The 27,732-nt window shown below is 59.6% G+C and overlaps 10 protein-coding genes and 1 pseudogene across 10 annotated transcripts, besides 3 other annotated features; all 11 read right to left on the bottom strand.

The window, feature by feature from the left end:
- Positions 1–410: 410 nt before the first annotated feature.
- On the bottom strand, positions 411–941 carry LPMP_071230 (peptide methionine sulfoxide reductase, putative; the record flags this gene model as incomplete). The annotated part of the gene is made up of 1 exon (XM_010705827.1): positions 411–941. One exon carries the CDS (start codon positions 939–941, stop codon positions 411–413), a length of 531 nt encoding a protein of 176 aa, XP_010704129.1.
- An 860-nt stretch (positions 942–1,801) lies between these two features.
- On the bottom strand, positions 1,802–3,532 carry LPMP_071220 (hypothetical protein; the record flags this gene model as incomplete). The annotated part of the gene is made up of 1 exon (XM_010705826.1): positions 1,802–3,532. The coding sequence occupies one exon, from the start codon at positions 3,530–3,532 to the stop codon at positions 1,802–1,804; it is 1,731 nt and encodes a 576-aa protein (XP_010704128.1).
- A 599-nt stretch (positions 3,533–4,131) lies between these two features.
- Positions 4,132–4,557: a repeat region.
- A 1,223-nt stretch (positions 4,558–5,780) lies between these two features.
- LPMP_071210 (proteasome regulatory non-ATP-ase subunit, putative) lies at positions 5,781–6,800 on the bottom strand (the record flags this gene model as incomplete). Its single annotated transcript, XM_010705825.1, has 1 exon — positions 5,781–6,800. The coding sequence occupies one exon, from the start codon at positions 6,798–6,800 to the stop codon at positions 5,781–5,783; it is 1,020 nt and encodes a 339-aa protein (XP_010704127.1).
- Positions 6,801–7,553: 753 nt separating this feature from the next.
- Positions 7,554–8,143: a repeat region.
- Positions 8,144–8,636: 493 nt separating this feature from the next.
- Positions 8,637–9,725, bottom strand: LPMP_071200 (hypothetical protein; the record flags this gene model as incomplete). The annotated part of the gene is made up of 1 exon (XM_010705824.1): positions 8,637–9,725. One exon carries the CDS (start codon positions 9,723–9,725, stop codon positions 8,637–8,639), a length of 1,089 nt encoding a protein of 362 aa, XP_010704126.1.
- A 1,176-nt stretch (positions 9,726–10,901) lies between these two features.
- Positions 10,902–12,276, bottom strand: LPMP_071190 (annotated as a pseudogene).
- Positions 12,277–12,889: 613 nt separating this feature from the next.
- Positions 12,890–13,804, bottom strand: LPMP_071180 (hypothetical protein; the record flags this gene model as incomplete). The annotated part of the gene is made up of 1 exon (XM_010705823.1): positions 12,890–13,804. The coding sequence occupies one exon, from the start codon at positions 13,802–13,804 to the stop codon at positions 12,890–12,892; it is 915 nt and encodes a 304-aa protein (XP_010704125.1).
- A 1,484-nt stretch (positions 13,805–15,288) lies between these two features.
- Positions 15,289–16,542, bottom strand: LPMP_071170 (delta-5 fatty acid desaturase, putative; the record flags this gene model as incomplete). Its single annotated transcript, XM_010705822.1, has 1 exon — positions 15,289–16,542. One exon carries the CDS (start codon positions 16,540–16,542, stop codon positions 15,289–15,291), a length of 1,254 nt encoding a protein of 417 aa, XP_010704124.1.
- Positions 16,543–16,794: 252 nt separating this feature from the next.
- Positions 16,795–17,220: a repeat region.
- Positions 17,221–18,104: 884 nt separating this feature from the next.
- On the bottom strand, positions 18,105–20,567 carry LPMP_071160 (hypothetical protein; the record flags this gene model as incomplete). The annotated part of the gene is made up of 1 exon (XM_010705821.1): positions 18,105–20,567. The coding sequence occupies one exon, from the start codon at positions 20,565–20,567 to the stop codon at positions 18,105–18,107; it is 2,463 nt and encodes an 820-aa protein (XP_010704123.1).
- A 1,343-nt stretch (positions 20,568–21,910) lies between these two features.
- Positions 21,911–23,206, bottom strand: LPMP_071150 (RNA-editing complex protein, putative; the record flags this gene model as incomplete). Its single annotated transcript, XM_010705820.1, has 1 exon — positions 21,911–23,206. One exon carries the CDS (start codon positions 23,204–23,206, stop codon positions 21,911–21,913), a length of 1,296 nt encoding a protein of 431 aa, XP_010704122.1.
- A 553-nt stretch (positions 23,207–23,759) lies between these two features.
- Positions 23,760–25,304, bottom strand: LPMP_071140 (lipoate-protein ligase-like; the record flags this gene model as incomplete). The annotated part of the gene is made up of 1 exon (XM_010705819.1): positions 23,760–25,304. The coding sequence occupies one exon, from the start codon at positions 25,302–25,304 to the stop codon at positions 23,760–23,762; it is 1,545 nt and encodes a 514-aa protein (XP_010704121.1).
- An 899-nt stretch (positions 25,305–26,203) lies between these two features.
- On the bottom strand, positions 26,204–26,542 carry LPMP_071130 (hypothetical protein; the record flags this gene model as incomplete). Its single annotated transcript, XM_010705818.1, has 1 exon — positions 26,204–26,542. One exon carries the CDS (start codon positions 26,540–26,542, stop codon positions 26,204–26,206), a length of 339 nt encoding a protein of 112 aa, XP_010704120.1.
- Between the last annotated feature and the right edge of the window lie 1,190 nt (positions 26,543–27,732).

The following is a 27,732-nucleotide window of genomic DNA, read 5'->3' as shown; positions in this document are numbered from 1 at the left end:
GCAGCACGCGCACAGAGAAAAGTAAGCACCACCTTACGCCTGTGCGCAATCGCTCCTCATGCGGGCACTCACGCGAGCGCCGCTAAATATGCAGGACGCGGCACACGCCTTGACGATGCAGCGAGCGCTCAAATAGGAAAGAAGGGAGCGAATAAGGAGAAAAACGAGAAGGAAAGCGCACACAAGCAAACACAACAGAAGAGCAACCCAAACCAACGGCACTGGTATCGTGTGATGTTGTAGGACGCAAATTAGACGGAATGCGGCGCCAGTGTGACTCGCATCTGCCCATACACTTTGCTACGGGAGAGGCAGAGCTGAACTACTGCGCGCTTCAGAGGGAGTCGGGGAGACCGAAAAAATCGCGTTCAACACACACACACAGGTATGCACGAACAGCCGAGAGAGCCTTAGAAATAGATGCGGTGCGCGCAGTAGCCATTCGGGTGCTTCTCGATGTAGTTTTGATGTGCCTCGTGCGCCGGGTAGAAAATAGCCGCTTTTTCGAGGGTTGTTACGCAGGGTCCCCCGCCAAAGGCCTTGGTGAAGGCGGCGTGAAGCTTCTCATCGCTACCGTTCAACTTGGCGATGTAATTCTCCGCTGCGGTCTTTTGCTCATCGTTGTAGTAGAAGATGGCACTACGGTAGTTAGTGCCGACGTCGCCCCCCTGCCGGTTCAGCGTCGTTGAGTTGTGCATGCGGAAGAAGAAGGAGAGCAGATCCTCGAACGACACTTTATCGGGGTCGTACACCAAGTCGAGCACCTCGGCGTGGCCGGTGTTGCCCTTCGTGACGTCAGAGTAGCCCAACCCTTCCCTCTCAACGCCGCCCATGAAGCCGACCTTGTGAGAAACGATGCCATCCTTGAATTTCTTCGTAAACAAGTGCTCTGTACCCCAGTAGCAGCCGGCGGCGAAGGTGGCTCGAGCAGTTGTGGGCATGGCTGCGTGCCGTTGCAGTCACTCAGCAGTGGTCGATGCCAAGTGGAGTGGATGGGAGTGACGGCAAGCACGCACGTTATACGCTGGCGGGCGTGTGCAAGCGGGGGAGCAACACACGAATCGCAGGGGAGAAGACAAAGGCGTCCGGAGAGATCGGGCGATGGAGGAGAAGGCGAACAACTGAGGTGCGTAGTGGTTAGCTGCTCACTGTGCGGGGTGCAGAGGCGTGTGGAGGTGCTTGCTATTCTGTTGTACGCCCGTGCAAGTGGCATGTGGAGAGCAGAAGGAGGAGGGTGGAGATGAACAAGAGGTGCGAAGAGGCGTGTCACATGTGAAAAAGTGAGCGGTAGAGGCGCACCTACACAAAGGCCCAAACACGCACATCGAAACGATACCGCAGCCTCTGGCGAAGATCAACGGGGCGCCAGAGACGGACCAGTCAAGTTCATCCCCATCGTAAAGGTCGCTCAATGACTACCCCGCATCCACCTCCGCCCACTCACCGGCTAATCCGTGTACGCAGGAGAGGGGAGGCAAAGTGGGGAGAGAGACGTACTGCGCTGTCCTCGGCAGCTAACAAAGAAATGCGTCGCATCGCTTTCAAAGAAGCCCACGCGCCTAAGTACGACACGCAGAGCTCAGAGGGAGACGACGAGCGTGAAGACGCTCAACACACAGGACGGTCTCAAACAGCAACATTGCGGAAGGAGACGGCACCAATGCTGGGGCTTTTAGCCCCGCATACACCTCTATCAAGCAGCTTTCGGACGCACGCAAGAAACGTACGCACACCTACCTCTAAGCGGTCATGGCGTCGGCAGTCTTTTGATTATTGACTGCTCTCCAACCGTGAAAGGGAACTACCGTCGTCGCCGCCGCAGCACACTGATGAGGGTCTGTCCAACTCCAGCAGCAGCGACGGCTACGATAGCGACAAACGTCACCCGGCGAAGAATGCGCACGTAGGTGAGAGGAGGTTGACCAACCGCGAGCGCCGGGTCCGAGGCTACGGCGTACATGTACTCATTGAGTGACGCGGCTTCGCTCTGATCTGGCTGCTCACTGCTGGTGACGACCGGCGGCCACAATAGCTGATGGGCAAGGCAGAAATCCTTTAAACGCTGGCCCGCCCCCGCTTCTTTGCCGACCGCCACAGGCTGCGCAGCATCTGCCTTGGTCATCACGACGACGAACGGCAGCCGCTCGCACGCATCGGTCGCGCTGACCTGCTTGTAGAGCGACATCGCGTACGTCCCGCTGCCATCGATATCAGTGCCGTCGTAGCAAAGCAAAACAACGTCTATCGTCTTGGAGAGCTCCGAGTTGGATAGCAGCCGCGCGCAGGCGTCGGCCGACGTCGTCGAGTACACCACCGTCTGCGCCTCCTCCGCCTGTTCGCGGCCCTTAGCGGCAAAGAAGGTGGTGGTCCGCACGTATGTATCTCCCGTACGGTCCGACTTTTGGAAGCCGTCGGGGCCCTCAGTCGTTAGGGCATGCATGAGACTGCGCCGACCACTGTGCGCCGACCCGGCCACGAGTACGTGAATCGTGTTCGGCACAGTTTCGTGAAGGGGCCGGTAGGCGCGGGCGGTGCGGCGCGTGAAGAGGTAGCTGATCTCACCCTTGTACCCCCAGTACCGGGCGTAGCGAATCACCTCGTCGCGTCGAATCAGTGCCATGTACTTCCAGTACTCCACGAACTTGACCATCGGGATGTGCTCCTTTAAGAATCCCTCGACAGCGTCCCAGGGGCACCCAGGCGTGATGCTCCACACGTCCTCCATATCAGCAAACCGCTTCAGTCTATACAAGTTGGTGAAGAACTGAATCGCATGGGAGGAAAGATACGTGTTCGTCTCCTGATCCACCCGAATGGAGTGCAGGTCGTACCACGAGTAGGGCAGCCCGTCGGGGTGGATGCCGGTAGTATGCAGCGTCGCCCACGCTTCGAGGGTCTTGCCTTTCCGAAGCCATTCAACGTGGAGGGCCAGAAACTGCGCCTGATCCGCCAGCTTCTCCACCGCAACGGTGCCGCCCCACTCGGATAAGAAAAGGCCCATGTCCTCCTCAGCGCTGTAGGCTGCTGACTCCACCTGCTTGCGCCATCCAATGAGCTCCGGCAACCGCAGCACTCCATCAGCGTCGCGGTCGAAGAGCCAAAAAGCACGCTCGAACGCGGCCTTGCCAACCGGCGTGAAGCAACCAAGCGCGGCATCGAAGACGATATGCGGTGGGGCGAGGCCGATGGTCAGCACCTTCGCCTTGAGCTCCTCCAGGGTACATATACCATAGAAGAAGGCGCTGTCTCGCAACTCCTCCACACAGCCGGCCGTCGCGTCCGGCAGCGCCAGAACTGTGCGATCACTGTAGCTCGATTTGCTCGCCGGTACTCGGCAGCCCTTGCACAGCACGATAACATGACAGACCAGCAGCAGCCGCTTGTCCACCTTGTCTACGCTCAGCGCTGAGGTGCACGAGAACTGGTAGGACGTGTTCCAGGCGCGGTGTGTATGCACCGCCGTGCCCTGCAGCGCGCCCTCCACCTTAAAAGCGTCCGTACCGACTAAGATGACGTGGATAGAGGAGCTCATGGGTGGCGGCACGTACGTGGATGTGACACAGACTTATGAACTGTTCCGGCACTCGCTAGTGTGAGACCAAAAAGAGGTGGGGAAGCGGAGAAGGTGACTACTACGTAGGGGAATTCCATACGACTCGCTAACTTGGCAGGCGCCATGTGTCGCACCCGTGCTGGAAGACGTCACCAGGTGGACAAGGGGGCGCCAACGTCTGCCTCCCAGTCCTTACAGGGATCGCTGTTCATCTTCTCGATGACTTCTATGGAAGCTAAAGGTACGCGCCTCTGTCTTCATCATGTCTCCCACGGCAGCTGAGAGGATTGCAAGTGGTTGAGGTGAGAGGAGAAGGGGACTCACTTGAACTCGCAGACAAGGTACTTAAACCAGTTCAGCTCCTCTGCAGTATATAGGGAAGGAGGGGGGGCCACCACCCACGTGCATATACCTCTGCATCGCCGTCGTACTCCACCTGAAACAACTGACAGGTCCGCACCACAAGAGGGCCAGACACACAGGCACGACAATAGGCAGAAGAAACTATACGTTGAGTCCGCCGTGTCCCCTCGCCGCCATACAGCAGCACGCGAGCCCTTCCGCCACCCGGCACCCACCCACCACCACCGGCCTGCCACAGGCGCCATGCACGTGGCGCAAAGCAGGCGTAGACACCCACCCTACAGCAGTGCGCGCACCCAGCCGTCTCAGCACGGCCCTCCGCCTCGGACTCCACCCAGCAACCCGCTCCGCTGGTCGCCTCACAGCCCCCTCCCACTGCGCTGCCCAGTGGCGTGGCGTACCCCTCGGGAGGTGAGACACACCCAGTCTCGCCACGCCACTGAGCGGCGAGGGCCGGGGGAGACGCGTACGCCCCGCCCCACCCCCTGGCACGCCGCCCATCATAATATGGGTGGCACACACCTGCTCACTGCCGCAGGTCGCTCCGACGCAGCGCCATCCAGGCCCTCACCGTCGACGTCAGCAGCGAGACACCGCTCGGACCTCCCCCACACCGCAGGCGCTGGGCCTCGTCCGCATCACGTCGAGGGGTCCCTCTGCCACGAGGCTCTGACTAAAGTGTGGGAAAAGAGGCACGGAACGAGGGGGGAGGAGGAAATGTCTGTGCGAGTCTCCTCCCCAACTTTAGACACAGAAATGCCCCTTCATGAGAAACAACCCTGAACGCAGCAGAGTTTCTTCCGCTTGTGCCTCACTGGGGCGGGGTGGATCCAACGTGTTCGCTGTGGTAGAGAAGGATAACAGCGAGATTTGTCAGCGCCCACCGCTCTTCCGGCACATCTCTACCCTCACCGTCGTGGAACACACTGTAGCAGAGTTCTCTCGCTCATTCTGCTTCACTCCATTGTCTGTGTTGCTCCTCGAGAGGAGGTGGGGCCATTCCTCGCAGCAGCATCCCGTAGGTTTCTCTACACAGACGACCTCAACTGTGTAACGCTCTAAAGCAGCTGCGCTATTCCATGTCTCTAGGAAAGTGCGTTGATGATACGCGCACGCAAATGTGGATAGCAGGCGTGCTGCAGTGCGCGCAGACCCCTCATGCGCAGCCGCACAGTGGTCTGCGTTCTCGTGTGTTGGCGAGCAGTACCGCTCGTGGAAAAGGACAGAGCGCACCAGCAAACAGAAGAGGGAGGGAAATGTGGAGCACATGGGAGCAGGACGATGCGTGCAAAGGGGGGATGTCACGATTTCCACGCTGCGACCTTCATCTGCTTTCATAGGAGAACTACGATTCCAGAACGCCCGTACGTCCCACTCCAGCCATCTCCCTTCTCCGCGCGCTGACAGACCCGGCGTTCTTGGGGCTGCGCATGACGGCATCGCTGGGAGGGAGATGCGTGATGCTCAGGAAATGCCCCTCCCGCTACCTCTTTGGTCGGTGCCCCTGTGCCGATGAAGCGCATCCCACAGTCACGTCTGTTGCTCCTGGCACTGACGCCCACCTCCCGCTGCAGTGAGGATACGCAGAGAAAGAGATCCGGGAACACCCATACAGAATCCACAGCGCGAAGTGAGGGCGCACACGGGGGAATTTCGTTTCGCTTGCAGCATCAACAACAACGCACTCCCTCTCTCTCTATTCATGGCTTTGCTCGGCGCTCCTGCCCATCGGCAGCATCGTAAAACAACCGGAATAGTAAAAATCGCACCACAAACGCACGGGTGCGCACATCACAGATGGCGAGAGAAGCCGATAGAGCGTGAGAACAGCTAGCCGGAGGTAAAGGACACCATCGAGCCCGCCTCACGAGTGCTTCTCTTCGTCTTCCTCCAAAGCGTCCTGGACGCTTTTCGCAAAGTCATCCTCCTTCTCCTCCTCGTCCTTGTGCGCTTCGGAGGTGCTGGGCGGCTGCGGCGACGCTGTGTCCGACGAACCCTGCGTGGCCTCCTGCAGCGAGAGGGCGATGGCCCGCCGCATCATCTCCTCCTCCGACATGCCCTCGTAGTCCTGCTCATCCTCGTCCGCCGCCGGCACGGGTGCTGGGGCTGCCGGGGCAGCGGGAATGTCAACGTTACCGGAGGCCGGTGCACTTTCGTGAGCCGCAGATGAGGCAGCCGCAGCAGCCGCAGCCTGACGCTGCATCTCGTCCTCCATGGAGAGACGGAGAGCCATGGCTAGCTCCGGATCCATGTTGGGGTCCACACCAAAGCCGCTCATAACGGCGTCACCGCCCTCCGCTCTCTCGGGAAGGTCCTCGCCGAGGAGAATGGCGTTGCTCATCAGCTTGTCAGTCAGGTTCTCGCGCGCGGCCACCGCCAGGAAGCGTGAGTTCTCCTTCTTGCAGACCTTCCTCACAAAGGCCTGCAGCAACTCCACGTTCGCCTCCACGCCGAAGGCCACCACATCCACAGCGACGTCATCCTTGCGTAGTTTTTTCGCCAGCGCATCCAGCGCCGCCTCTGTCTCTCTAATTGGGCTGCCAACGAAGGCAACAATGCGCTTCTCGGCACGGGAGTTGGTGCGGTGACTGAGTGCCAACGACGCGATCTGCAGGCCAGAGCTGAAGTTGCAGCTCTTACCATTGACGGGAATACTACCGATGGAAGTCATGATAGCGTCCACGTTGTTCGTGAGAGTTTCGTACACTGTACATGCGTTACCTCCGGTAGTGAGGAAGCCAAGCGTGTTTTCTGCGTTCGCTTGCAGTTTCGCATTCGCCAGCAGGCAGGCAGCGTCCTGTTCTGCCATCATGCGAGTAGGGTACTGATCCCCATTGCGCATGTACTCCGTGGAGTCCAGGCACAGGAAGCACGCCTCGACCATCTCCTCTGTTGTTTGATGCTACTCCGATCGAGGGAAATGAAGCGCAAGACAAGCTCCGTGTGCACGCGTGTTTCTCGATGAAGTACTTCGGTGCAGTGTAGAAGGTGGACTCTGATGGTTGCGTAGGTAGGCGTATGATGGAGCGGCACGAGGACAGCACGCGCAGGTGAGTGGGCAGGCGGAGGAAAACAAGGAAAGGCAGACACGAGGAGTGGAAGGGTAATCGTATTCCTCGGCCGCATGTGTTTGCGCGCCGTTCAAACGGTTGAAAAAGGGAGCGAGTGGTGCGCCGATTACCAGCAATGCCAGCATAAAATGGAGGGAGGGGGAGGGAAGAGATGCGGAATGCAAGTAAGAGGACGGCATCGCATACTGTGGATGCACAAGCGCAACTCAAACTACGCCGAACTATTCGTGATCAACGACCTCCGATGGTACGGGGGGGGGGGTGAAAGAAGAGGACGACAGAAACAACCAGTCCTTCCGACCACCCTCTCCCAACAATCACCAGCACGCAGAGCATGATGGAAGTGGTGGGATGCACCAAGTCACTTGAGCCTCTAGGTTACCCTCATCCCTCTTCCGCAAGCGCATGAGCACTCGCCTGAAGCTCTTCTTTTTCCTCCAGTGAACCGCCTCCGTGGCAATCGCTACACACCACCACTCACGCTTTTTCCCTTCACCCACCACCGATAGACGTGAAGAGCCACACAGAAGACAACAACAAGTCAGATTTTGAGTCCGCCATGTCCCCTCGCCGCCATACAGCAGCACGCGAGCCCTTCCCACCACCACCACCACGACCACCACCGGCCTGCCACAGGTGCCATGCACGTGGCGCAAAGCAGGCGTAGACACCCACCCTACAGCAGTGCGCGCACCCAGCCGTCTCAGCACGGCCCTCCGCCTCGGACTCCACACAGCCACCCGCTCCGCTGGTCGCTCCACAGTCCCCTCCCACTGCGCCGGTCGCCACGTGGCGCACCCCTCGGGAGGTGAGACACACCCAGTCTCGCCACGCCACTGAGCGGCGAGGGCCGGGGGAGACGCGTACGCCCCGCCCCACCCCCTGGCACGCCGCCCATCATAATATGGGTGGCACACACCTGCTCACTGCCGCAGGTCGCTCCGACGCAGCGCCATCCAGGCCCTCACCGTCGACGTCAGCAGCGAGACACCGCTCGGACCTCCCCCACATAGCAGGCGCTGGGCCCCGTCAGCACCAGAAGTGGCTCGGCACTGACAGGAATGGCGGGGGCTGCCTGGCCTCCCCACACCGAGTGGGGGGGGGGGGGTGCTGAGCTCTGAGACACCACGCACTGAGGGGTGCGATCTCATCACGGAACGAGGAGTCAGGCACAAACGAAAAGAGAGGAGGAAGGGGAGCGAGGGTGAGGCAGAGAACGAGTGAAGAATGCGCGCTGACGCGGTACGCGGAAAGGGAAATGGGAACGGTAGTAAACGTGGGTGGAAACTTCACACAGCAGCACGCGATGCGAAGGCAACTAGTCCGTGTCGTCAGACTCCCTTTGTGTTCGCCGATTTTCCCACCTTCTCGCTTTGTAGCAGACCTTCTCCACCCGCTGTCGACAACTTCACCTCACACATCTATACACACACACGCTGCCCACTGTAGTTGTCCTAATTGTTGGCACCACCCACGTGTGCACGCAAGAATCACAACCACGGTATGGCCAGTGAGCGTGACCTATGCCTGTATTGGCCTCGCACCTTGCATGCGCTTGCTGCTGTATCGCACATGTGCGGCGACGCGATTTATCTCCTGCTTCATCCACAATCTCTGCCAAACGCCGTGCTCTTGCTCTCGCGCCTCCACTACTTCAACTCATGAACTGCTGTGAGCGCCTCTGCTAGCAAGAGGTGGTAGCTCTGCAGCGCGTCCTCGGCCTGCCGGTGCACAAGGAAAGTGATTGCCGAGTCACGCCACAGGTTGATCTGCTGGATGGCCTTCTTCACTTCACTATCTGACCGCACGGCGGCCAGGAAGTCATCCTTCCGAGAAGACGAAGAGAGAAACAAGGCGCCTCTTCTTGGCGTAGCAGCTGCTAGATGATCGTCCAGTTCCTTTGTGTAGTCCAGCGCAGCGCGAATGTCCTCCTCGGTATGAAGCTGCCGCTGGGCACGGCGAAGCATCCGCTCCAAGTCGTCTTGGCGCCTCGCAAGGTGGCGCTGACCTCTGCTTAACGTGTCGGCTCGCGTCATACCGACGATCTTACGGATGCTGTCTGATAAGATGCCGGGCGTGGCAGCCGGGGGCTCTTGCAGTACCGCCGCGTATCGCATAGCGACCGTCCCCACGGCATGGTCGAGCTCTTCCATACAGAATGTGAAGGTGGCACTGGCAGCAGCGATCGAACTCGGGTGCGGCGGTGCCGGGGCTGCCACAATGCTCGTGCATACAGCCTGTACAAGTGGCTCCGCAGCGAACATCTCCTGCACCGTTGCGGCCACTCGCTCAATGCCCACAGTCCTGCTGTGCTCCAGCATAAGCGCCAGGTTGTGCATCTTGGAGCAGGCAACGTCAAACCCCGCGAACTTCGGCATCTCCTCCAACATGTAGCGATAGTGATTCGAGAGGCCTTTCAATGCCCCGATTGCTTCCGGCAGGGCGGCCAGGTAGGCATGCAGGTCCTTGTTCACCTGCGCATAACGCTCCAGTCGATCCCTCCACAATGTGTCCACTGTCTCCGCCGTCGCCTTCGCCTCCGCCTCCTTGGCGGCCAGGCGCTCATCACGGGTGAGACGCTCCTCGTTGAAGGTGCGCATTTGAATCATGAGCTTCGTGTACTCCTCGTTCAGCTCGGCACGGCGCAGCTCGACGCGGCGCCATCGCGTTCCTCCTACGACGCCGACCACAGATAAGACACTGACAGCACCAAGCGCCGCTACCTGCCTGAGAGACATACTGCACACGAGACTTTGTAGGTGTGAAGGCGCACACGGATGTGAGGTGGTGTGAATGCGGTAAGCACAGTGGCAGTGATAGGAAGAATGGGGAGTGGGGCAACATCCCCAGAAGACCTCGAAAGAGAGTCATACACACGTGGAGTAGAGCGATGGGGATGAGTGACAGTGAAGTGGGGGAGTGCGAGCTCGAGTCATCCTTTGCCGAGAGGGCGCGGCAACCGCCTTCACCATTAAGCCAAGAAGCAGTTGGCACTCGACGCATACGATGGGGAGCACGAAGGAGAGAGTGAACGCACGTCAGCTTCTGACTTGGTGACTCCACCAGCCGTTCTTGAGCACGCTACGGGGAGCTGGGGTACCGTGGGAGAATCAGCACTGGAGGCGAGAGTGATGGAAAGGAACTGGTATTGGACAACGGGGCATCTGGCCCACTACACACCACAGCACCTGCACTCATCCCTCTCCGCGCCAGCCTCTGAGCACTTATCTGCTCTTCTCCCATTTCCTCGAAAAACATTTTTGTTTCCCATGCGCTTTACATTTTCTTCCCCCACAACTTACAACGGAGCGCGCGATATCGCTGAGAGAGACGCTACATGCTCCCCCCCCCCGGCACTCGCACGGTTAGAGGGGCCTACATATGACGAGAGAGAGACAGTTGTGAGGGAGAGGAAAGGAACGAATGGGAGGCGGACAGTGTCACGCCCACCGCGTCGACTTCACAGACGCACAGTGCTGCATCACCCCTCCCCTCCGCCTCCTCAGCTGCTCCTCTCTCTCCCCTCCTCCTCCTCTGCCTCTCCCTCCCTCCGAGTAACGCCTTCGCTGAGGGGGAAATCCGCTACATTAAACACACGCACGAGATCGTACACAACACCGACTCGTGCGAAAGAGAAAAACAGGCGAAGATGCGCCCCACTATCACTGCCATCCCCGCCCGGGCACCCTCCTCCCTTCCAGACATACCCACTGCTGACGCACGCACAAATATGCCCAGTGTCCTGCAGACATGCCGCCCTTCCGAAGCGAGGCACCCTGAAGGGGGAGGAGGGGGATGCGTAGAGGAGGACCTGTGGACACGCGGAGCGCGAGGCGGGGAGGCGGCGGCGGGGTGCAATATGGCACGTGGAAAACACTGCCGAGGAAGAGAAATGGGCAACAGACGCACACGGGTCACACACAAACAGCAGAGTCTGAAAAGGATGCCAACATGACGACTTCACTTGACAGGCGTGCACTCCTCCTGTGTCGTAGTTGCACACGGTGTGCGGCACTACTCATCCCTCTCCCCCACTCCAGCGACGCGCTGCCCACGGCCGCCTCTGAAGAGTTTCTTCTCTGCTTTTTTTCAGCTTCTACCCAATTACCCCCCACACACACACACACACGTCCGCTACTCTACGAGAAGAGCATGAGGAAGGCGAGCATCAGCGCGAACAGGCCAATGGCCTCCGTCAGGGCGAAGCCGAGAATGGCGTAGTTGAAGAGCATTTTGGTCAAGTTGGGCTGCCGAGCGCAGGAAATCAGCAGGGAGCCAAAAATGGTACCGATACCCATGCCGACACCAGCAAGGGCGATGGCGGCAAGACCAGTGCCAACGTAGTGCAGCCCCTGGACGGAGATGGCGACAGTGGAAGCCTTGCGAGGAGTGACCACGAGCACGCTCGACGCGGCGGCCGTGCGGCGGGCGACAGGCTGAGCAATGACACGGCGCATCATCTTGCTTCCAGAAAGGACTGTAAAGTAATTAGAGAGTGAAAAGAGGAGCCGATCTCGGACAGAAGTGCGTTAAGACGTTGACGGGGTGGGGCGTTCGCGTGCGGAGAGGTCAGTGACTAGACGCGTGTACGAGTGTGTGGAGTTACAATCAACCAGGAGAAGGGTGAATAGATAGATGAAGGAGAGGGGACCAGGACACAATGAACAGCCCAGCAGCAGCAGCAGCAGCAGCAGCAGCGCTGCAATGCACCTGCCCAAGAGAAGAAACCTTCTACTCGCTAGAAGAGAGGTGGCGAGGCAGGGAATCCCTTGTAAGTGAACTAGTGGGTGCCCGTCGAGTTCTTTGTTCACCGCCTCCTTCCTATTGAGCGGGATACTCCCTGGAGAGTTCGCCGACACACATGCCAGCACAACGGTAGCGCACACCGGGGCCTCCCCAGTGGGTCTTTGCTCGATTAACAAGTCAGATACACAAACATGTCGCGCTTCTTTTAGATAGCCGCACACGGGGTGCCACCTACGACTCCGAGTGCGTGAAGGGCTTCGTCTTAGCGATGAGCTTCGGTGCCATGCGCACAACTGACGTGCCCGTACTTGTGGGTCGCAGCTGCTGCTCCTGGCTAGGTGCGCTGCCGCTCGCCTGCGCCTTTGCCTTCAGCTCCCCTGCGATGGCCTGCGCCCGGTGCTTGAGGAGGCGCTTTGCTTCCACGGACTCCTTTACAGTGGTGGTGTGCGGCTTGGCACCCTGCGCACGGAGTTTCGCCTCGAGACGGCCCTGATTGACCCGCGCCTTGTTGCCGCCTCGCGTGATTTTTGCGGAGTGGCCCATGGCTGCGGTGAGGCTGAAGGGGGGGGGGGGAATGTGGGAGCCTTCACAGCGGTGAAACTTCTGCAGAGGGAGATGAAAGCCGTATGGCGAGCAGATGTTGCCCTGCTAGTTGAAAAGGGAGGTGGAAGAGGGGTGCAGTATCGCCCTCGTAAGAGGGGTGGGAGAATGGCTGGTGAACGGCGAGGGAAAACCTGAGATTACCCCCCTCTCCACCGCTGGTGGCAGCCGCGTGCGCGTAGAGCGAAGTGAAAAGGAGAAGGAAGGACTGTAGCAGAGGCTACGTCATATGTCCACTGAGCAGCACAGCTTGACACGGTGCATCAACGGTCTTTTCCATTTCGCAAGTCTGACGACGCACTGATGCAGCAGAGGAAGAGCGGAGCATTCTTGGAAGGTAGAGGTGGATGGGGAGTGGAGAAAGTGCACTCTTCACTTGCAGGAGGAGCAGATGACTCCCCTCCGCCTCTACGACTCACAGTCGTGCAGCCAAAGACGACCGAGACAGTCCTCCGCTTTGCCTCCGGTGAAGCGCACAACAGACGAGAGCGGTGCGTGATTCTGTACAGGTGAATGGGTGAAGCGAGCGAGAGAGACAGAGATAAGTATATCACCATTATGACTCGGTTATCTCGCCGCGGCGCAGCGAGCGTTTGATATCGCGGTCTAGCTGTTGCGCATGAATGCGTACCTCGCGCGCGTACTCCTGCCAGGCCGCCTTCTCTTGAAAATTCTTCTTGTCCGTATAACTGGACTTGGTGCGACTCTGCCGGAAGTTCTCAATCGTCTCACCTTCCTCGGTGAGCATCTCTGTCAGATGCGCCTCCCACGCCTTCATCGACTGGGCCACGAGCCCCAAAGACGCGGAGGGACTGTCGGAGGATGTCTTTGAACGCTTCTGCAAGGCACCAGTGGCCGGTTCGCCATCGGCGCCGCGCCGCGATTCTCCCGCATCGTCATGCGCTGGCGCCGGCCGCTTGCGCAGGATGGGTGGCGTGTCCTCCAGCCAGCGCCGCATTGCCGGGGCCTCGAGCAGGGAAGTAGCGGCAGCATCACCAGCGCTATCGACGACCTTCACGGGCATTCGATAGCTGAAATAAAAGAGTGGGTTTGCATTCGAGAGGACCGTGTCAAGGTGGCCCGCCAGCCCTGATATCGAGGTGGACTGCACGTCACGCAGTAGCCGCTGAAAACACGCACCGTTCGTCAGCGTGTACAGCCAAACGGTGTCCTCCTCGGACAGCGCAGCGCGGGTGCAAAAGAAAGCGCTGCGAGGAATCGGCTCGAGCTGGCCGAGATGACGCTGCGAGATCAGCCGTCGCAGTCGCTGCTCCCGCTGTAATCGCAGCTTGGTGACCTCGACCGCTTCAACAGCGTGTCCACCAGAGAGGCTCTTGAGAGCTGCGTTACGCTCCAGCGCATCTTGGACGTCGTTGTCGTCGGAAAACGATGTAGTGCTGGCGCTGGAGGAGGCGGCGTGAAAGGAAGCCTCCGAGGACAAGGCCGCATCGTCCGACGCAAACATCGCCATGGAAAATCTTTCCTGCCGTTGGCGTCAAAACCGCCCCCCTGCGTGTACGTATGAGACTGGAGAGTAGACAAAACTGCAGAACCGAAGAGATGCAGAGAGACGAAGAAAGGTAGAACGGAGAGCGCAGCGTTACGCAAAGGGTCTCCCGGCACACAGTGGAGTGGCCCGGAGATTGAGAAGCTGGTGTGGGGGCTTCTTGGCTCACGTGGTGAGTGAAAACTGCTTCGCAGGCTCTTCCGATTCTTTTATCGGGCCAGTCATCCTTCCGTGAGCATGTGAAAGAGCTATGCTGAGAGCCAACCTAGCGTGGCAAACAGCGGTCAACGCGGATGAGAGGCTCGGAGGAGAAGACACATACACCACCCTCCTATAGGGGCATCACTGCGTACCGTCTGCAAGTGCCCACATGGGGGGAGAGGGAGGGTGCGCAATCACAGGCGCAAACGCACGTAAGAAGGGCTATACACTGCGCCACATGTCAGGGCAGTTCTACTACCTCCCTCGGCTCTCCAGTCCGCTTCCATGCCCACCACTCTTTCCCTTCAATCCGCATTCCTTAGATTGACACATGAACCCTCCTCTCATTCTCTCCGTTCATCGTGTTCCCTTCAGCTTTGATGAGCTCTCCTAGGGGGGGAAGGGGGGATGACTAGCGCGACGACATGACTGGTGAATCACCGAGGGTGCTTCCTTCCTCTCACACTTTGCTGCAGGCCCGTTCAAGTGTATGCCTTGCCGTACTGAGCATCCCTCAGCGGTGCTGAGGTCAGCCGTGAGCACTGCAGCAACAGCGAGAGAAGGCTGAGCAAGAGAGAGGTCAATGAGAAGTCACACAGAGAAAGCCCAAGTCCGCCCTCCCAGTGCGGGTGGGTGATGCAGCCAGAACGAGCTGATAAACAGCGAGTATGAGCAGGACAACGACGATGACGCAGTCGGACGAGGAGAGGAGGGGGAGCTGAAGAAGGCACCAAAGAAGCGAGCCAAGTTGGAGGCGTAGGAAGGGAGGGGGGCAGCGACGCACGCACGAGGGAACTGGGCAGGGAGCGTGTGAAAGGGTCGCCAGCGAAGGCGAAAGAGAGAAGTGTGATATTAACAATTTTAAAAAAAAAACCCTCAGCAGCGCTATGCATCGGCAGACCGAAGCAGAAGAGAGGACACCCAGAGGGGGGGAAGGGATGAAAACATATGAAGCGACGGTGTCAGCGAAAGGGTGGGGGTGGGGGTGCTGGCGCTGTAAGCAAATAACTCACCAAGGGAGGTAGCAGCCAACCATGCACGACGACACATATGTGCAACGGTGTAACAGCGGGAGGCAGTGACACACAACACCAAGCGAGTCACTCCTCACGGGAAAAGGCGGGAAGCCCATCAGCTACGGCATCGTCAACCATAGGCGCTGTTTGCGCGCCTCTCTCCTTACATTGACAGCACCCGCTCTCTCCCTCCCACCTTCAGGTGGAACTACTTCTTCAACATCAGACGCGTTACTTCCCGGCGACGATGAACTCGGCCACGTCGCCGAGGTTCTTGAAGGTTGTCTGGAGCGACTTCGCATAGGGACGCGAGTCATACGTCAGGCCGTTCTCCTCAAAAAGCCTCCGCACTCTCGGTGCCAGCTGGACAAAGCGGAATTGCGGCATGCTGGGGAACAAGTGGTGCTCCACCTGGTAGTTGAGGTAGCCCATGAACCACGTCACGAGCCACGATGGCGTCACGTTCATGGTGTAGACGGCTGCGTACTCCACGAAGTGCGCGTGTTGATCCTCTGGAAGCATTGGCAGGTGGGTGTGGTTGAGGGCAAAGCTGATGAAGATGTAGGCGGCACCGAAGGCCTGGGAGAAGAGAACGCCGCCGAGGCCTTGCCAGAACGAGACCTGCAGCTTGTGGCAGATAACGCCCACTGCGATCCAGCGGCACAGGATAGCGGCGCCCTCCGTGTAGCGTCGTGTGCGCATGGCGTGGCGAACGTGGAGGAAGAGCTGCCAGTAGAGGGCCACAAGCGAGCAAGTGACCGGAGCGAAGAGGTACCTCTGCAGTGAAATCCAGCGGCGAATGTTCACACTCCTTCGGCCGCGGCGCGCGATGATCGCGTTGAACGCGACGAGCGGCAGCGTCTCGAGGTCGACGTCGTGGTGGTGTTTCTGCGGCGTAGCGTGATGCTTATTATGTTGCGACCGCCACCACGACGCACTCATTCCGTCGCCAAGACCGTAGAGTACTTCCTGGATCTTGATGTCGAGCCACGGGATGCCGGTGACACTGTAGTGGCCCGCCTCATGCATCCACCAGCCACAGCGTCCCTCCGCCACCCCAAGGATGACCAGCGCGATGGGCCACAGCAGTGAAAGACGGAAGAGTATGTAAAAGCCAACAACGTGCATCAATATTAGCTCAGAGAAGCGGTAGAAAATGTGCGGCCAGCTGGGGTCGAAAAGGCCCTCCTCCACACAGGTATCCTGCAGTTCTTTGAAGTCCCGCGAGAGTTTTGCCAGTCGCTTCTGCTCCTCCACGTTAACGTTAAGCTGCGGCGGCGCTGGGCGGTGCGGCAGCAGCTTTAGGTACTTGTCAGCCCTGGGCAGCTTCATGTGGAACTGCCGGTACGTCTCGGTAGCATCACCGCTGCCGAGGTAGTATTTCAGGATGCTGCCGCCCGGATGCCGGAAGTTGAGGCAATCATAAAGGACACCATCGATCAGCACTTCATTCGGCTGGTGTGGAAGGGCGCTGTCCGGGGCCATGACGCAAGACTGGCGTCGGGGAATGGTAGAGGGGGAGGGGGGCTAAGAGGTAAGGGATGACGCACTGTAGTGTGCAGAGTCTTCAGGATGCAAAGCGGAGGACGAGAAGTGTGAGCGAATCATCCATACAGCCGGAAGCACACCCAGACAAGGGGTGAACAGACAAGAGGGCGCAGTTCTATACGTTGAGTCCGCCGTGTCCCCTCGCCGCCATACAGCAGCACGCGAGCCCTTCCGCCACCCGGCACCCACCCACCACCACCAGCCTGCCACAGGCGCCATGCACGTGGCGCAAAGCAGGCGTAGACACCCACCCTACAGCAGTGCGCGCACCCAGCCGTCTCAGCACGGCCCTCCGCCTCGGACTCCACCCAGCAACCCGCTCCGCTGGTCGCCTCACAGCCCCCTCCCACTGCGCTGCCCAGTGGCGTGGCGTACCCCTCGGGAGGTGAGACACACCCAGTCTCGCCACGCCACTGAGCGGCGAGGGCCGGGGGAGACGCGTACGCCCCGCCCCACCCCCTGGCACGCCGCCCATCATAATATGGGTGGCACACACCTGCTCACTGCCGCAGGTCGCTCCGACGCAGCGCCATCCAGGCCCTCACCGCCGACGTCAGCAGCGATACACCGCCCGGACCTCCCCCACATAGCAGGCGCTGGGCCCCGTCCGCATCACGTCGAGGGGTCCCTCTGCCACGAGGGTGGGGGACTTTGACGAAAGAACGGCAGCGTATAACGGAGAAACACACCGGTGCGCACTCTGGGCAGAGAACGACAGTGCAACAGGCAGCAGGTGGAGGAGGAGGACGCACAGGGCTTCATCCCTGCGTCCGCGTAAGCGTCTTGCGCACATGTCCGCTGAAACGAAGTAAAATGATCGCTTTTCGCAGAAAATGAGGAAACAGCGACGTGCCAGTGCGGTCTGTTAAGAGTAGTGAATGCAGTGGAGTACGTGCGTGTAGGGACAGGCCTCGCGCCCAGTTGGGCAGTCTCTCCTGCAGTACAGTGGTTCGATCCTCGTCGCTCCCCATTCGCACTTATCTTTGCGCTGTACTCCTCATCCGTTGTGGTTTGCCAAACGGAACGGACACGGCGACTGAGCGGGCAGCAAAACCTGCACGAACGCGAATGAAAAAATGTGGAGGCACGTAAGAAACACTGTGGACACCCCAAATCCTCGAGACGGTTCACTCTCCCTCCCTCCCTCCCACAACCACAGCAACCGGCACAGAGGCACGCATAAAATGCGCGCGTTTGGGGGAGGGGGTGTCGCGTTCTTCCGCAGCGCATCGCAACAGTCCCGCGGAGAAACGGCGACCTGGTTGGGGGAGAGGAAAGCAGAAGAGAGCGGAAGAGGGGGTGTACGCGTTATCATCATCTATTCTATGTCATCTACAGAGCCTATACTTCGGTGGAGGCGCCTCCTCCCCGTTCGCATGTATAGAGGAACCGCAGCGACGGAGAGGCAAGCAATCAAGGTGGCACATGGAGCTCTGCAGTAGTGGTGTCTCTCCTCTGTCTTATCCGGCTTAGACCACTCCTCATTTGCCTTCCATAACTTACTGCCCCACATCAAGACGCTGCTTCTCAGCTCCAGTGAGGTAGCGCTGGACTACTTCGGAGGTCAGCTGCTCCAGCTCACGAACGACGTCGCTGAAGATGTTCTGCAGTGCCTGAAAGCTCTTGCGTGATGGCGTCGTAGCAGGCGCAGAAGTGTTGACTGCTGAGCTGTTCAGACAGAGCGCCTCCACCACCTGCCGCGCGCTCACTGTTCGCTTGTGCAGAAGAGCAAGGCTCTCGACGAGCAGCCGGCGCGTCTTGAGAATGAACTCGAACATTGCCTGCTGCTCACGAATATAGTTCTCATCTATCAGCTGCTGTCCACGCAGCTCGCGGACCAGGACGTTGTTCACGACCTCGTCGGCTGTTGTAAGATCACTGTTGCCGCTGCCAAGGAGCCCGCCCGGTGCCCGTGCATCGCCGCCAGGGGGGGCGCAGCCACTTCCTCCGAGACTGGCGCTCTGCAAGGCGGCCGAGCTTGTTAAGTTGGGAATTGTCTTTTTGAAGTTGGCGATATCCTCACCCGGCACCCCACCCTCCTTCGCGGCCAGTGTGATGATGCGGTCAAGCAGCGCCTGCGCCTCAGCCGACAGCCCCTGGCCAATAGAGGGGTTCTGCAGGTACTGCATGAGCTTCTGGTATGCTTCCGGATCGGTGGCACGAAGGGACTGAATGAATTGCAGGAATGGTCTGTTGCGCTCCATCAGCTGCGCCTTGGTGACCTCGTCGCACGGAAGGTCGAAGCGCGGGGCATTGCGCACGATGGTGGCAAGGAGAAGTGCAGAGAGATGCGGGTCTGTGACACAGTCAGCAACGCGACGACGAAAGGCGTTCAGCAGTGCCACCAAGTCGCGGTCCTCCTCTTCATGGCGGCGAATGGTGTACTCCATCGATGCGATGGCGGAGCTCATTAGCTCATTCATCTTGCGCGCCTGCTCCAGCTCCGTAGTCAGCGCAGCGCTGCCCTTCGCCAAATCGTCCTGGGCCGCCTTGCTCATCTGTTGGTTGGCAGTAGCACTACCCCTGGCCTCACACACGCGGCGGTGCTCCACCTGCAGCGAGCTCAGCTTCCCTTCCGCATCGCGCAGCCGCTGCTCCATAATGTTCTTGTTTGTGCGCTCCTCCGAGAGCTGCCTCTCCACGCTCAACTTCTCTATCTCCTTGGTACTCGTCTCTGTGCGGGCTTTGGAGAGGTCCGTCTTGAGCTGCGTTACCTCGACTCGCAGGTGGTTGCGCTCCCGCTCGGCAATGGCCATTTTAGACGCAACGTCTGCCACCTCCTTCGCGAGGTTTGCATTGTGCTCCTCCAACTTCTTGTGATGCGTCCACTCTGCTGTCAGCTCCGCATCTAGCATAAGCCGCCTCTTCTCCTCCGTGAGGAGGCGCAGTCGCAGCTCTTGCGCCTCCTCACGCGCCTTCATGAGCTCGTCTGCCACGCTCACCTGGTGGTACCGCTGTGCCCGCCCTCCAGTCCACAGTGCGCACTGCGGTACATCAGACTTAGCCTCCAAGGAGGAGGTGAGCGCGGCTTGTGTAGCAGGCGGTAGGTGGGGCAGAGGCACTACTGGCACCTGCTGCCCTGTGACATTCCAGACGCGCAGTGCACCATCATTGCCGACACTCCAGACCTGCGCCACCTCCTGGTGCATCGCCTTGCAGCAGCCGTGGATGAACCTCTCGTGCGCACCCTCCACATTGACGGTGATCCTCGCCGTCAATGCCTCGATCTGCACAACACGCTTCGTGAAGGTGGTCGTCACCACAGTGCCAGACACCGCCACCATCCCCGTGACTCGCCCGATCCCGCTCACCCGATGTCGCAGTTGCAGAGCTCCGTCCTCGACTGCGTACACGTCCACGTGCTCATTCGCTCGTGACACCCATATGGTGCCAGTTGTGGGCTCGTGCAGAAGCGCCACGACCTCACTCCGGCTCTCGCCGTGGTAGATGACACACTCAGCTGTCACCGGGTCCCATAGGTACAAGGCGCCGCTCGCATCACCGCCAACGACGAAGCTATAGAACTGAATCGCTGCCGTGCAGGGGGAAGTGGACGTGGAAAGGGTGCCGAGTCGCTTATGAGTCAGTGGGTGATGAACGTACACAGAGCTGCTGGCGGTGGCAATGACGGCGATATGGCCGTTGAAGGAGAGATTCACCACCTGGACCTTCTTCTCCGCCCCGGGAACGAGCAATGAGTCCACCAACGTGTGCGTAGCAAGATTGTAGAAGTGCACGCACCCCTCTGTGGTGCTCACCCACACCTCCCCAAAGACCGCCACCATGTGTGTGACCTGCGCCGCCACTGCGCCGTCGTCGGCCTTGAGGGCGATGTCTATCAAGTGCTCGCCGGAGCGCGCCGAGAAGACGGTGATGCCGCCGCTCTGCTTCGCTACCCATACCTCCTCGTTGGCCGCGCAGCAGACGCGCCCATCAACGGAGACGGTGTGCAGAACGTTCATGGGGTTTTGTGTTTAGTGACAGGTGTCCGAGTATACGTGGGCTCCGTGGCTTCTCTACCAGTGGTAGCGGCCGCAGTGAGGCGTAACCCGCGTAAGAGGAAGCCCTAAAACTTTCAATGGCGGCACTCAACGCGCGAAAAGAGACTAAGACGAGAAACCAACAGCGCAATAAAGGGCGGATGCGAGTGGGACGCGCTCGTGGGTGTGCCCCTCAGCCCGCGCAGTGGCGTATGGGTGCGCCGAATGGAGGGCAGGCAGACGCTGTACTTCGTTTGCGGGGGTTTACGTATGCCCGTCAGCTTCCCGGCGAATGGGGGATGGAGAAGAGAGAGAGGAGTCGGCGCTGCCACTGGCGTCTGCCTGGGAGGAGGAGGGTGTTTGAGTCCAGCACAGCATGCGCTAGAACAGCAGTTGAGCCGCTGCCGTTGGCTTCATTCACAGCTCGGATAGCGAGGAGGAGAGGGGGTTGCCACCCGGTGGAGAGAGTGAAAGAGACTGTTCAGCAATGCGAAGGTCCAGCGAAGAAGGGTTTGCCTGTGCATCCGAGAAGGCGCACTCAATCGTCTTTCCGTGCAGCTCAGACTGTGCGGTGAGATGGGGTGGCTCAAGAGAACGAGCAGTACAGCCTTACTGCCCTCTTCCCTGTCATTCAGGAGGAATAACCGTTCGTGCCAGCAGGCGATCTGCGTCAACAGTGACCCTCCACATGAACATACGCGGCACTGTGTGGCCCTCGAGAGCATGGAAACAGTAAGTCGTAGGTGTCGCTTTATTCTTCATGCAGTTCCTCATCAATTTGACTCACCGTGTCTTACGTAGAGGGTAAGAGGGGGAAAGAGAAGTGGTGGGAAGCAGCTGGAGAAGCCGCAGAACTAATAAGAGGGGGAGGGGGGAACACAGCTGCGTGCCAGTCTCCTATACGTGAGAGGGGCCACAGTAAGAGAAGGAGGGGTGCAAGAGGCCATCGTCGCAACAAAGCGCTCAACGACACGCACTGCCACACATGCGCCTGCCCCGACACCACAATCACAAGTACTCTCGTACGGCTTTCATTGGCCTCACACTTGCGCACAGGAGCATCTCTTCACTCTTCCCCGCCTGGCCCTCCAGTGAAGTCTGTCCCCTCCCTCAGCGGCCAAGCCAAACGGCAACGTGAGCGCAGTCGATTCCATCGACCTTGGCACGCCGTCGTATCCACCTCAGCACAGTGCTGCACAGTTGGCATGCATTGTTCTCTGCGATAGTAAACACAAAATTACGCCTGCAGAATCGAATTCCCGGCACTGCTCATCGTCCTCCTCCACGGCTGCTCACATGCATTGGCGTCCACGGGCATCATCGCATCAAACGCGAACCACGGTACCAGACCCAGGAAAGACCTGAATCACGGGATAGTGGTAATACTTCTTCAGCTGTGTATCGAACTGCGGCACCATGCACAGCCTCCCCGTGACAAGAAACCGACCGCCAGCCTGCATGTCCGCCTTCAGCGGGCACCAAAAGTTGTGCCCGTAGACGCGCACCGTGTGAAAATCAGTGTCGGGGTCGCCAGGGGCCGGGGCAGCAAACTCGGTCGCCAAGGTGAACTGCAGTACGTGATCCTGGAAGACATACCCCTCCTCCACCTCCTGCACGTCGCCCATCAGCACGCATACGTTCACGCAGCGCCAGTGCGCGGCAATGTCGCCCTCCTCCGGGGCGTTCGGAGCCACATCGAGGTGGTACTGCGGGGCATCAGGCAGCGCTCCCTCCTGCTGCCGCACATACTGCGCAGCGCTGAAGCCAGCAGCGTTCGCAGGAGCTGCAGTACCGTCTGCGACTACACCACGAAACGTGGCAGCACCACCACCAGCAGCAGCACCAGCAGGCGCTCCAGGAATGGACACGGAAGCACCGCCGGTCACTGGTGCCGGGCTCGCGCCGCCCTGAGGAGACAGAGGCGAGATGGTGGTTGGCATGTCCATGTTGTGTTTTGCCTGATAGTGGTGCTGCAGCGCCGCCTCAAGCCGAAACGTCTTCTGACACACCGTGCAGACGAACATGCGCTTCTCTGTGTCCGCAGCGGACCCCTCGGCGCTGCTCCCATTCTCGCCATTGCTTGGAGTGGCGCCACCGGTGGTAGCAGTGGCGGTGACGGGTGAGGCAGAGGACGAGGCCACCTCGCCCATGGATGATGCAGTTGTGGCACCGAATGGGGCGGCGAAGTGCCCTGGAAATGGCGAGGCGCCGCCGCCGGACACTGGAGAGGGAGACGCCGCGGCGGCATTCGTAGTGGTAGTGGGCGAGAATAAGGACTCACCGTGTGCCCCACCCCTGAGCGCATCTGCTTCAATGGGCACCAGCTTGCCCTCTCTTTTCATCAGTGCCTTTGCATTGTTGCCGTGACGAGTCATGATATGGTGATTGAGGGCGTTCAAGAGGCGGAACGTCTTCCCGCACTCGCCACACTGATATTGCGCATCTTTCGATGCGTAGCAGGCCGCCGTGCAGTACACTTCGCGGACTGGGGTGATAAGAGGCGCCGCGGTACCGAGAATGGTGTGCCGCCCAGGCCGAGGCGTTACGCACTTACCGGCGCGGGGCAGCAACGTCGAGGCAAACCACCGTCGCTGACATGTTGCCACGGCAATTCGCCTCATGCGCAACCAACTCGAAAAGGCGTAAGGGGGGAAGTTTACCCTCTACGTGAGAAACGAGCCCCTTGTGCGCCACGGTTGTTGCTGCAACGGTGCCGGCTGATGGTGATGCGCTAAAGTCTTAAATAAAATCGAGTCGCCAAGTGGTGCAGACGTATACCGGCAAGCGCACACACACGCACAGCGAGCATCCAAAGCTGACGGCTGCCACACTGACGGTCGCGTGCGAGAGAGGGGAAAACGAGGGGGGTGCGGGCGAGAGAAGCGGGAAGATAAACAAACACGAGTCAGTGACGCAGAGACGGTGCGCTGGAATGATCAACGTGGACAACAATGGCAAAGAGGGTGGAGGGAAGGAGAGGACACGAGGCAACAAGGACTTCACGACACCGCTGACCCCTTCGAGATTCTCGGTCGCCGTGACTCACGGACGTGGCCCTGAGTCTCGGCGAAGCGAAGAGGCCTCCATCTTGATGCGCTCGCGCTTTCCGTACCTGCGGGCCACAGCTTTATTAGACGACACCCATACCTCCCGGTGGCGTGAAGACTTGACGGATTAGCGCGAGAGATCAAAGACATTCTTATCACGCCACACATTCAGAAGCACTCGCGCTACCATTAGCAACGCCGCGTCGCGGGCTACGTCAGGCAGTTCGGGGGAGAGTGACCCCGTCTCGTGCAGGAGGCCCTGCACGACTGCTGTGATGTCGCCAAGGCTCTCCAGGCCTTCGACAGCGGCATCACAAGCGTGGCCAATCAGCAGGGCCGAAAGGTACCTCTCCACCCATCCTCCCGAGTACCCGCCCAAGGGCGCCACAGCACGAGTAGCGGCATCTGTCGACGGCGCGCGTCTCACAACAACGGATGTGACGAGGCGATGCTCAACCGTGGTAAGTAGGAGCAACCCCACTTCGGTCTCTGCCACGACTTCCCCGCAGCCGACCAAGTCCGCAAAGACACATTGCAGCAGTGCCGCCAGCAACTGCTCCTCCGCGAGAGAGGATAGCCGCACTACATCCGGCCAAACGGAAAGCGCTTGTAGGCGCCGCTGGAGCTCACCGCTGCTGAGGAGCACCGTGGATGTGAAGGCTGGCATCGCGTAGGCCCAGTCCTTCGACGCAGCCTTGTGAACCGCCTCGCCAAGGGTGGCGAGGTCACCGCTGGCCGCCCGCCTGCCCTCGCCCTCGATGAAAGACATGTCCGCCGCGACGGCTCCGACAACATCAAGGGAAAAGAGAGGCGTGTCCGCGCAGCAGTGACGTGCGGTGGCGAAGGTCTGCCGCAGCTCCCTCACATCGAGCTCCCACGGTGCCGCTGCTTCCAGCACTCGATCACCCTCAGTTAGAAAAAACTCTGCCATGTCCCTCTTGAGTGAGGCCATGGCGCCCTGCCCACTCGCAATGTGGACCGACTCCGCGAGTGTGGTGACAGGGCTTCGCACCGAGCCCACCGACGACGTCTTGAACGCCACGTACTCCCCTTCAGGGTGAAGGTAGCGACCGAGCGACGCCAGTGGGGTATCGACGAGCAGCGTGCAGTGGTGGTACGCAATTTCGCGCTGCACCCGCATTGCAGATCCGGTGATTTTTTTTCCGTCCAAGAAGAGGTCGTGCCGCCTTGTCGTGGTCAGCCGTGCAGGGTCGATCGCGTAATTCACACAGAGCCCAAGGCGGATCAGCTGGATTGTCTTCTCCGGTGCATAGCGTGTGCGGTGCGTGATGAAGCAGAGGCAGAGGTTCCCCTCGTCATGGAAGACGGCGCCACCGCCAGAGGCACGGCGAGCGACGGAAACGCCGTCGGCAGCCGCCCGCCGCAGCGCTACCTCCTGGAAGAGGTTCTGGTTGCGGCCCACCACGACGCAAGGGCGGTTCACGTAGAAGAGGAGCAGCCGCTGCGTCTTGTCGAGGGAAAGACCACGAGCGAGTGATTCCTCTGCGACGAGGTTTTCGAAGATGCAGAGGCTGTTGGTTTCGGCGACGACGAGGCTCGAGTTGCGGTGTAGCGCCGCCGTCGGAGACTTCGACACCGTGCAGTTGGACTCCAGGAAGGCTGCGAGGGAAGTGGGCTGAAGACGATATCGCTGCCGCAGAGTCTGCCACATGTTTGCACACGAACACGCTGTCCATAGGTGTGTCTGTCCCTGTGCCTGTGTGCGCGTGGCGCCGGCGTCGAAGGAAGGGAAGGGGAAGAGAGAAAGAGGGAGGGAGGAGGTGAGGGAGTGTGCGAGGCAGGAGACGGAGGCGCAAATGCCGTGAAGGTTGAGAGGACGAAAGAGCCCAATCGCCTGCAAACCAAAAAAGGACGCGTGGCGATGGTGCGCAGGCGTGCCGGCACGCACGCGCTCAGTGAGGGGGGAGGGGGCGCTCGCCATAGGCACACCTGCAGTCCGGCGGACAGCGCAATGGCGTTTCTCCTGCCGGGCATGTGTGCTGCATGAAATGTCCTGCTTCGGCATTACTCGTGTCGTGAGCACTCCTCCTCTGCGCCTCGCTTTGTTTTTGCGGCTGGTTGGCGCTGCCCTAAAGAAGAGCCGAGACCGGAAGAGAGAAGAGGAAGAGAGCCAACACGCATGCGGAAAAGGAGAGGCTCGCTGGCGAGTAGTTTTCGAGTGAGGTGTGTGATGCCACCACATCAAACGCACCACAAGACCTCTCCATGAGCCTCCATGATCCATTCCTCGAGCCTCTCTCTCTGCCCCACACTTCCAGGTTGCAGCCCAGTGTACATCGTTGTCCTCAGCACATGCAAAACATGCCTGCATCTCCACAAGCAAGAGGGGGAGGCACGAACACCGCCGTCCCCCCTCCCCCTCCCTCCCCTAGCCTACCGCCACGACCAGAGCAGAAGTCACGGCTCAGCGAACGGGAGAGAGGAAAAGCGAGGTCAGAGTACCGCCAATGAGGCATCTCAGAGGACTACACTGCCAATGGTAGACGCACAGGTAGGGAGAGCATACCAACTCCTCACCCCTCCCCTCTCTCTCCGCGCCTCACAACCACTTCACTCTGCGTTAGTCGGTACAACCTTGGGGAGAGTATCCTCGTAAGTCACCTCGACGGTGTTGTTTGCGGTAGATCTGCGGAGGAGATAGCTGCCGAGGTAGTCCACGGGATTCGGTGGTCGCGTTCGGCACACGTCCTCCAGCGCAAGGGCCAGGACCCCCAGCACTGTGCGCTCGAGGTACACCTGAGTGGAGAGGGTAGAGAGGTCGTTGTCACTGGCGGCGGCATTCGTAGCCGCCGCCGCGGGCGGTAGATTGGCGTCGGTGAGGGTTGTTGCTGTCAATGGTGGCCCTGCCTCCCCAGAGCCCGCTGTCAACGTCGCAGCAGGCGATGACATGATGGCGTGCGAGCACTTCGAGCACACAAACGGGGGGAGTTCGGTGCAAAGTTCCCTAGAGAAGGAATTGGGATGTGGGCGTGTGCCAGTCTGGCGAGGGAGTCGCCTGGGCAGATGCTTGCTGCGTCGGTTCCACTTCGCCAGATGTGGCACTCAATACCGCACAGGAGTCACGTGCGCTGGGCGCCCGACAAAGAAGGGAGCAAAGCAGTGAGGAAAGGAGGAACATCAAAGGCTGACAGGAGTAGAGGGAGAGAGGCGCGTATTGGTTTTTTTGGGTGCCCTCTCAGGAAGCACTGACCGTATCGCGCACTCGAGGCCTGCCCAAGCGCATCCGTGGAGTGCAGTTTTGAAGGCGTGTCGGCAGGAGAGCGGGAGCGGGGGGGGGGGGAAGAAGAGAGAGGAAGCGACAGAACTCGTGCCGACCAACAACGTCTCTCATTCTACTTAAGAAAGCCAAAAAAAATCTCCATCACGACGACCACATACGAAACCCTCCCCATACCGCACTGCCCCATACACAGCGGACGTGTCCACAGGGCAGGTCCACCTGAGAGAGATATGGTGTACTCTGTCTGCACGCAGCTGTCTTGGCGGCACGAGTGCAATTCCTCATGTTGTTTGGTCGACTGCGCTGTGCCTTTTTCACCATTGCGGCTTTAGAGTTCACAAAGGCCGTACGGGGGGGTTGCGGTGGTGGGCCATTCCGCCCGTCCTCCTTAACACGCACAAACGCACCCGTCTGGCACACCCACACACGCGCACGGCAAGAGAGCAGAAGAGCACTGGAATAAGTTAGAGTGTTAAGATGAAGTACACCGCACGAGAACACGCCATGAAAACAACCATACGCAACGAGACAGCGGTCACCACCAACTTCATGGCGCAGCCTCCGCTGACAAGGACGAGCCGAAGAGGGGGACACCAATGGAGAAGGGGTCATTTGAGTGATGGAGAAACGAAGAGTGAGGAGAGAGGAGGAGAGCACAAGCGAGGATGCCGCTCGGCCCACTATCACACGCGTCTGCTCGTAACCGCTCACATCACCATCTTCTCTCCCCCCCCCCGCCCCCTAAGCGCGCACATAATGTAACACCACCGACATCGTCACTCACAGCGAAACGCCTCACTCCGCCCAAGTAACGAGAAACGAGAGAAGAAAAGCACTTGAAAACGCAGTGTCACCAGCG

This window comes from Leishmania panamensis (genome assembly GCF_000755165.1).
Source record: "Leishmania panamensis strain MHOM/PA/94/PSC-1 chromosome 7 sequence".
Classification (NCBI taxonomy): Eukaryota; Euglenozoa; class Kinetoplastea; order Trypanosomatida; family Trypanosomatidae; genus Leishmania; species Leishmania panamensis.
Note: the sequence above shows the minus strand (reverse complement) of the source record. Positions and strands in the feature narration are given on the sequence as shown.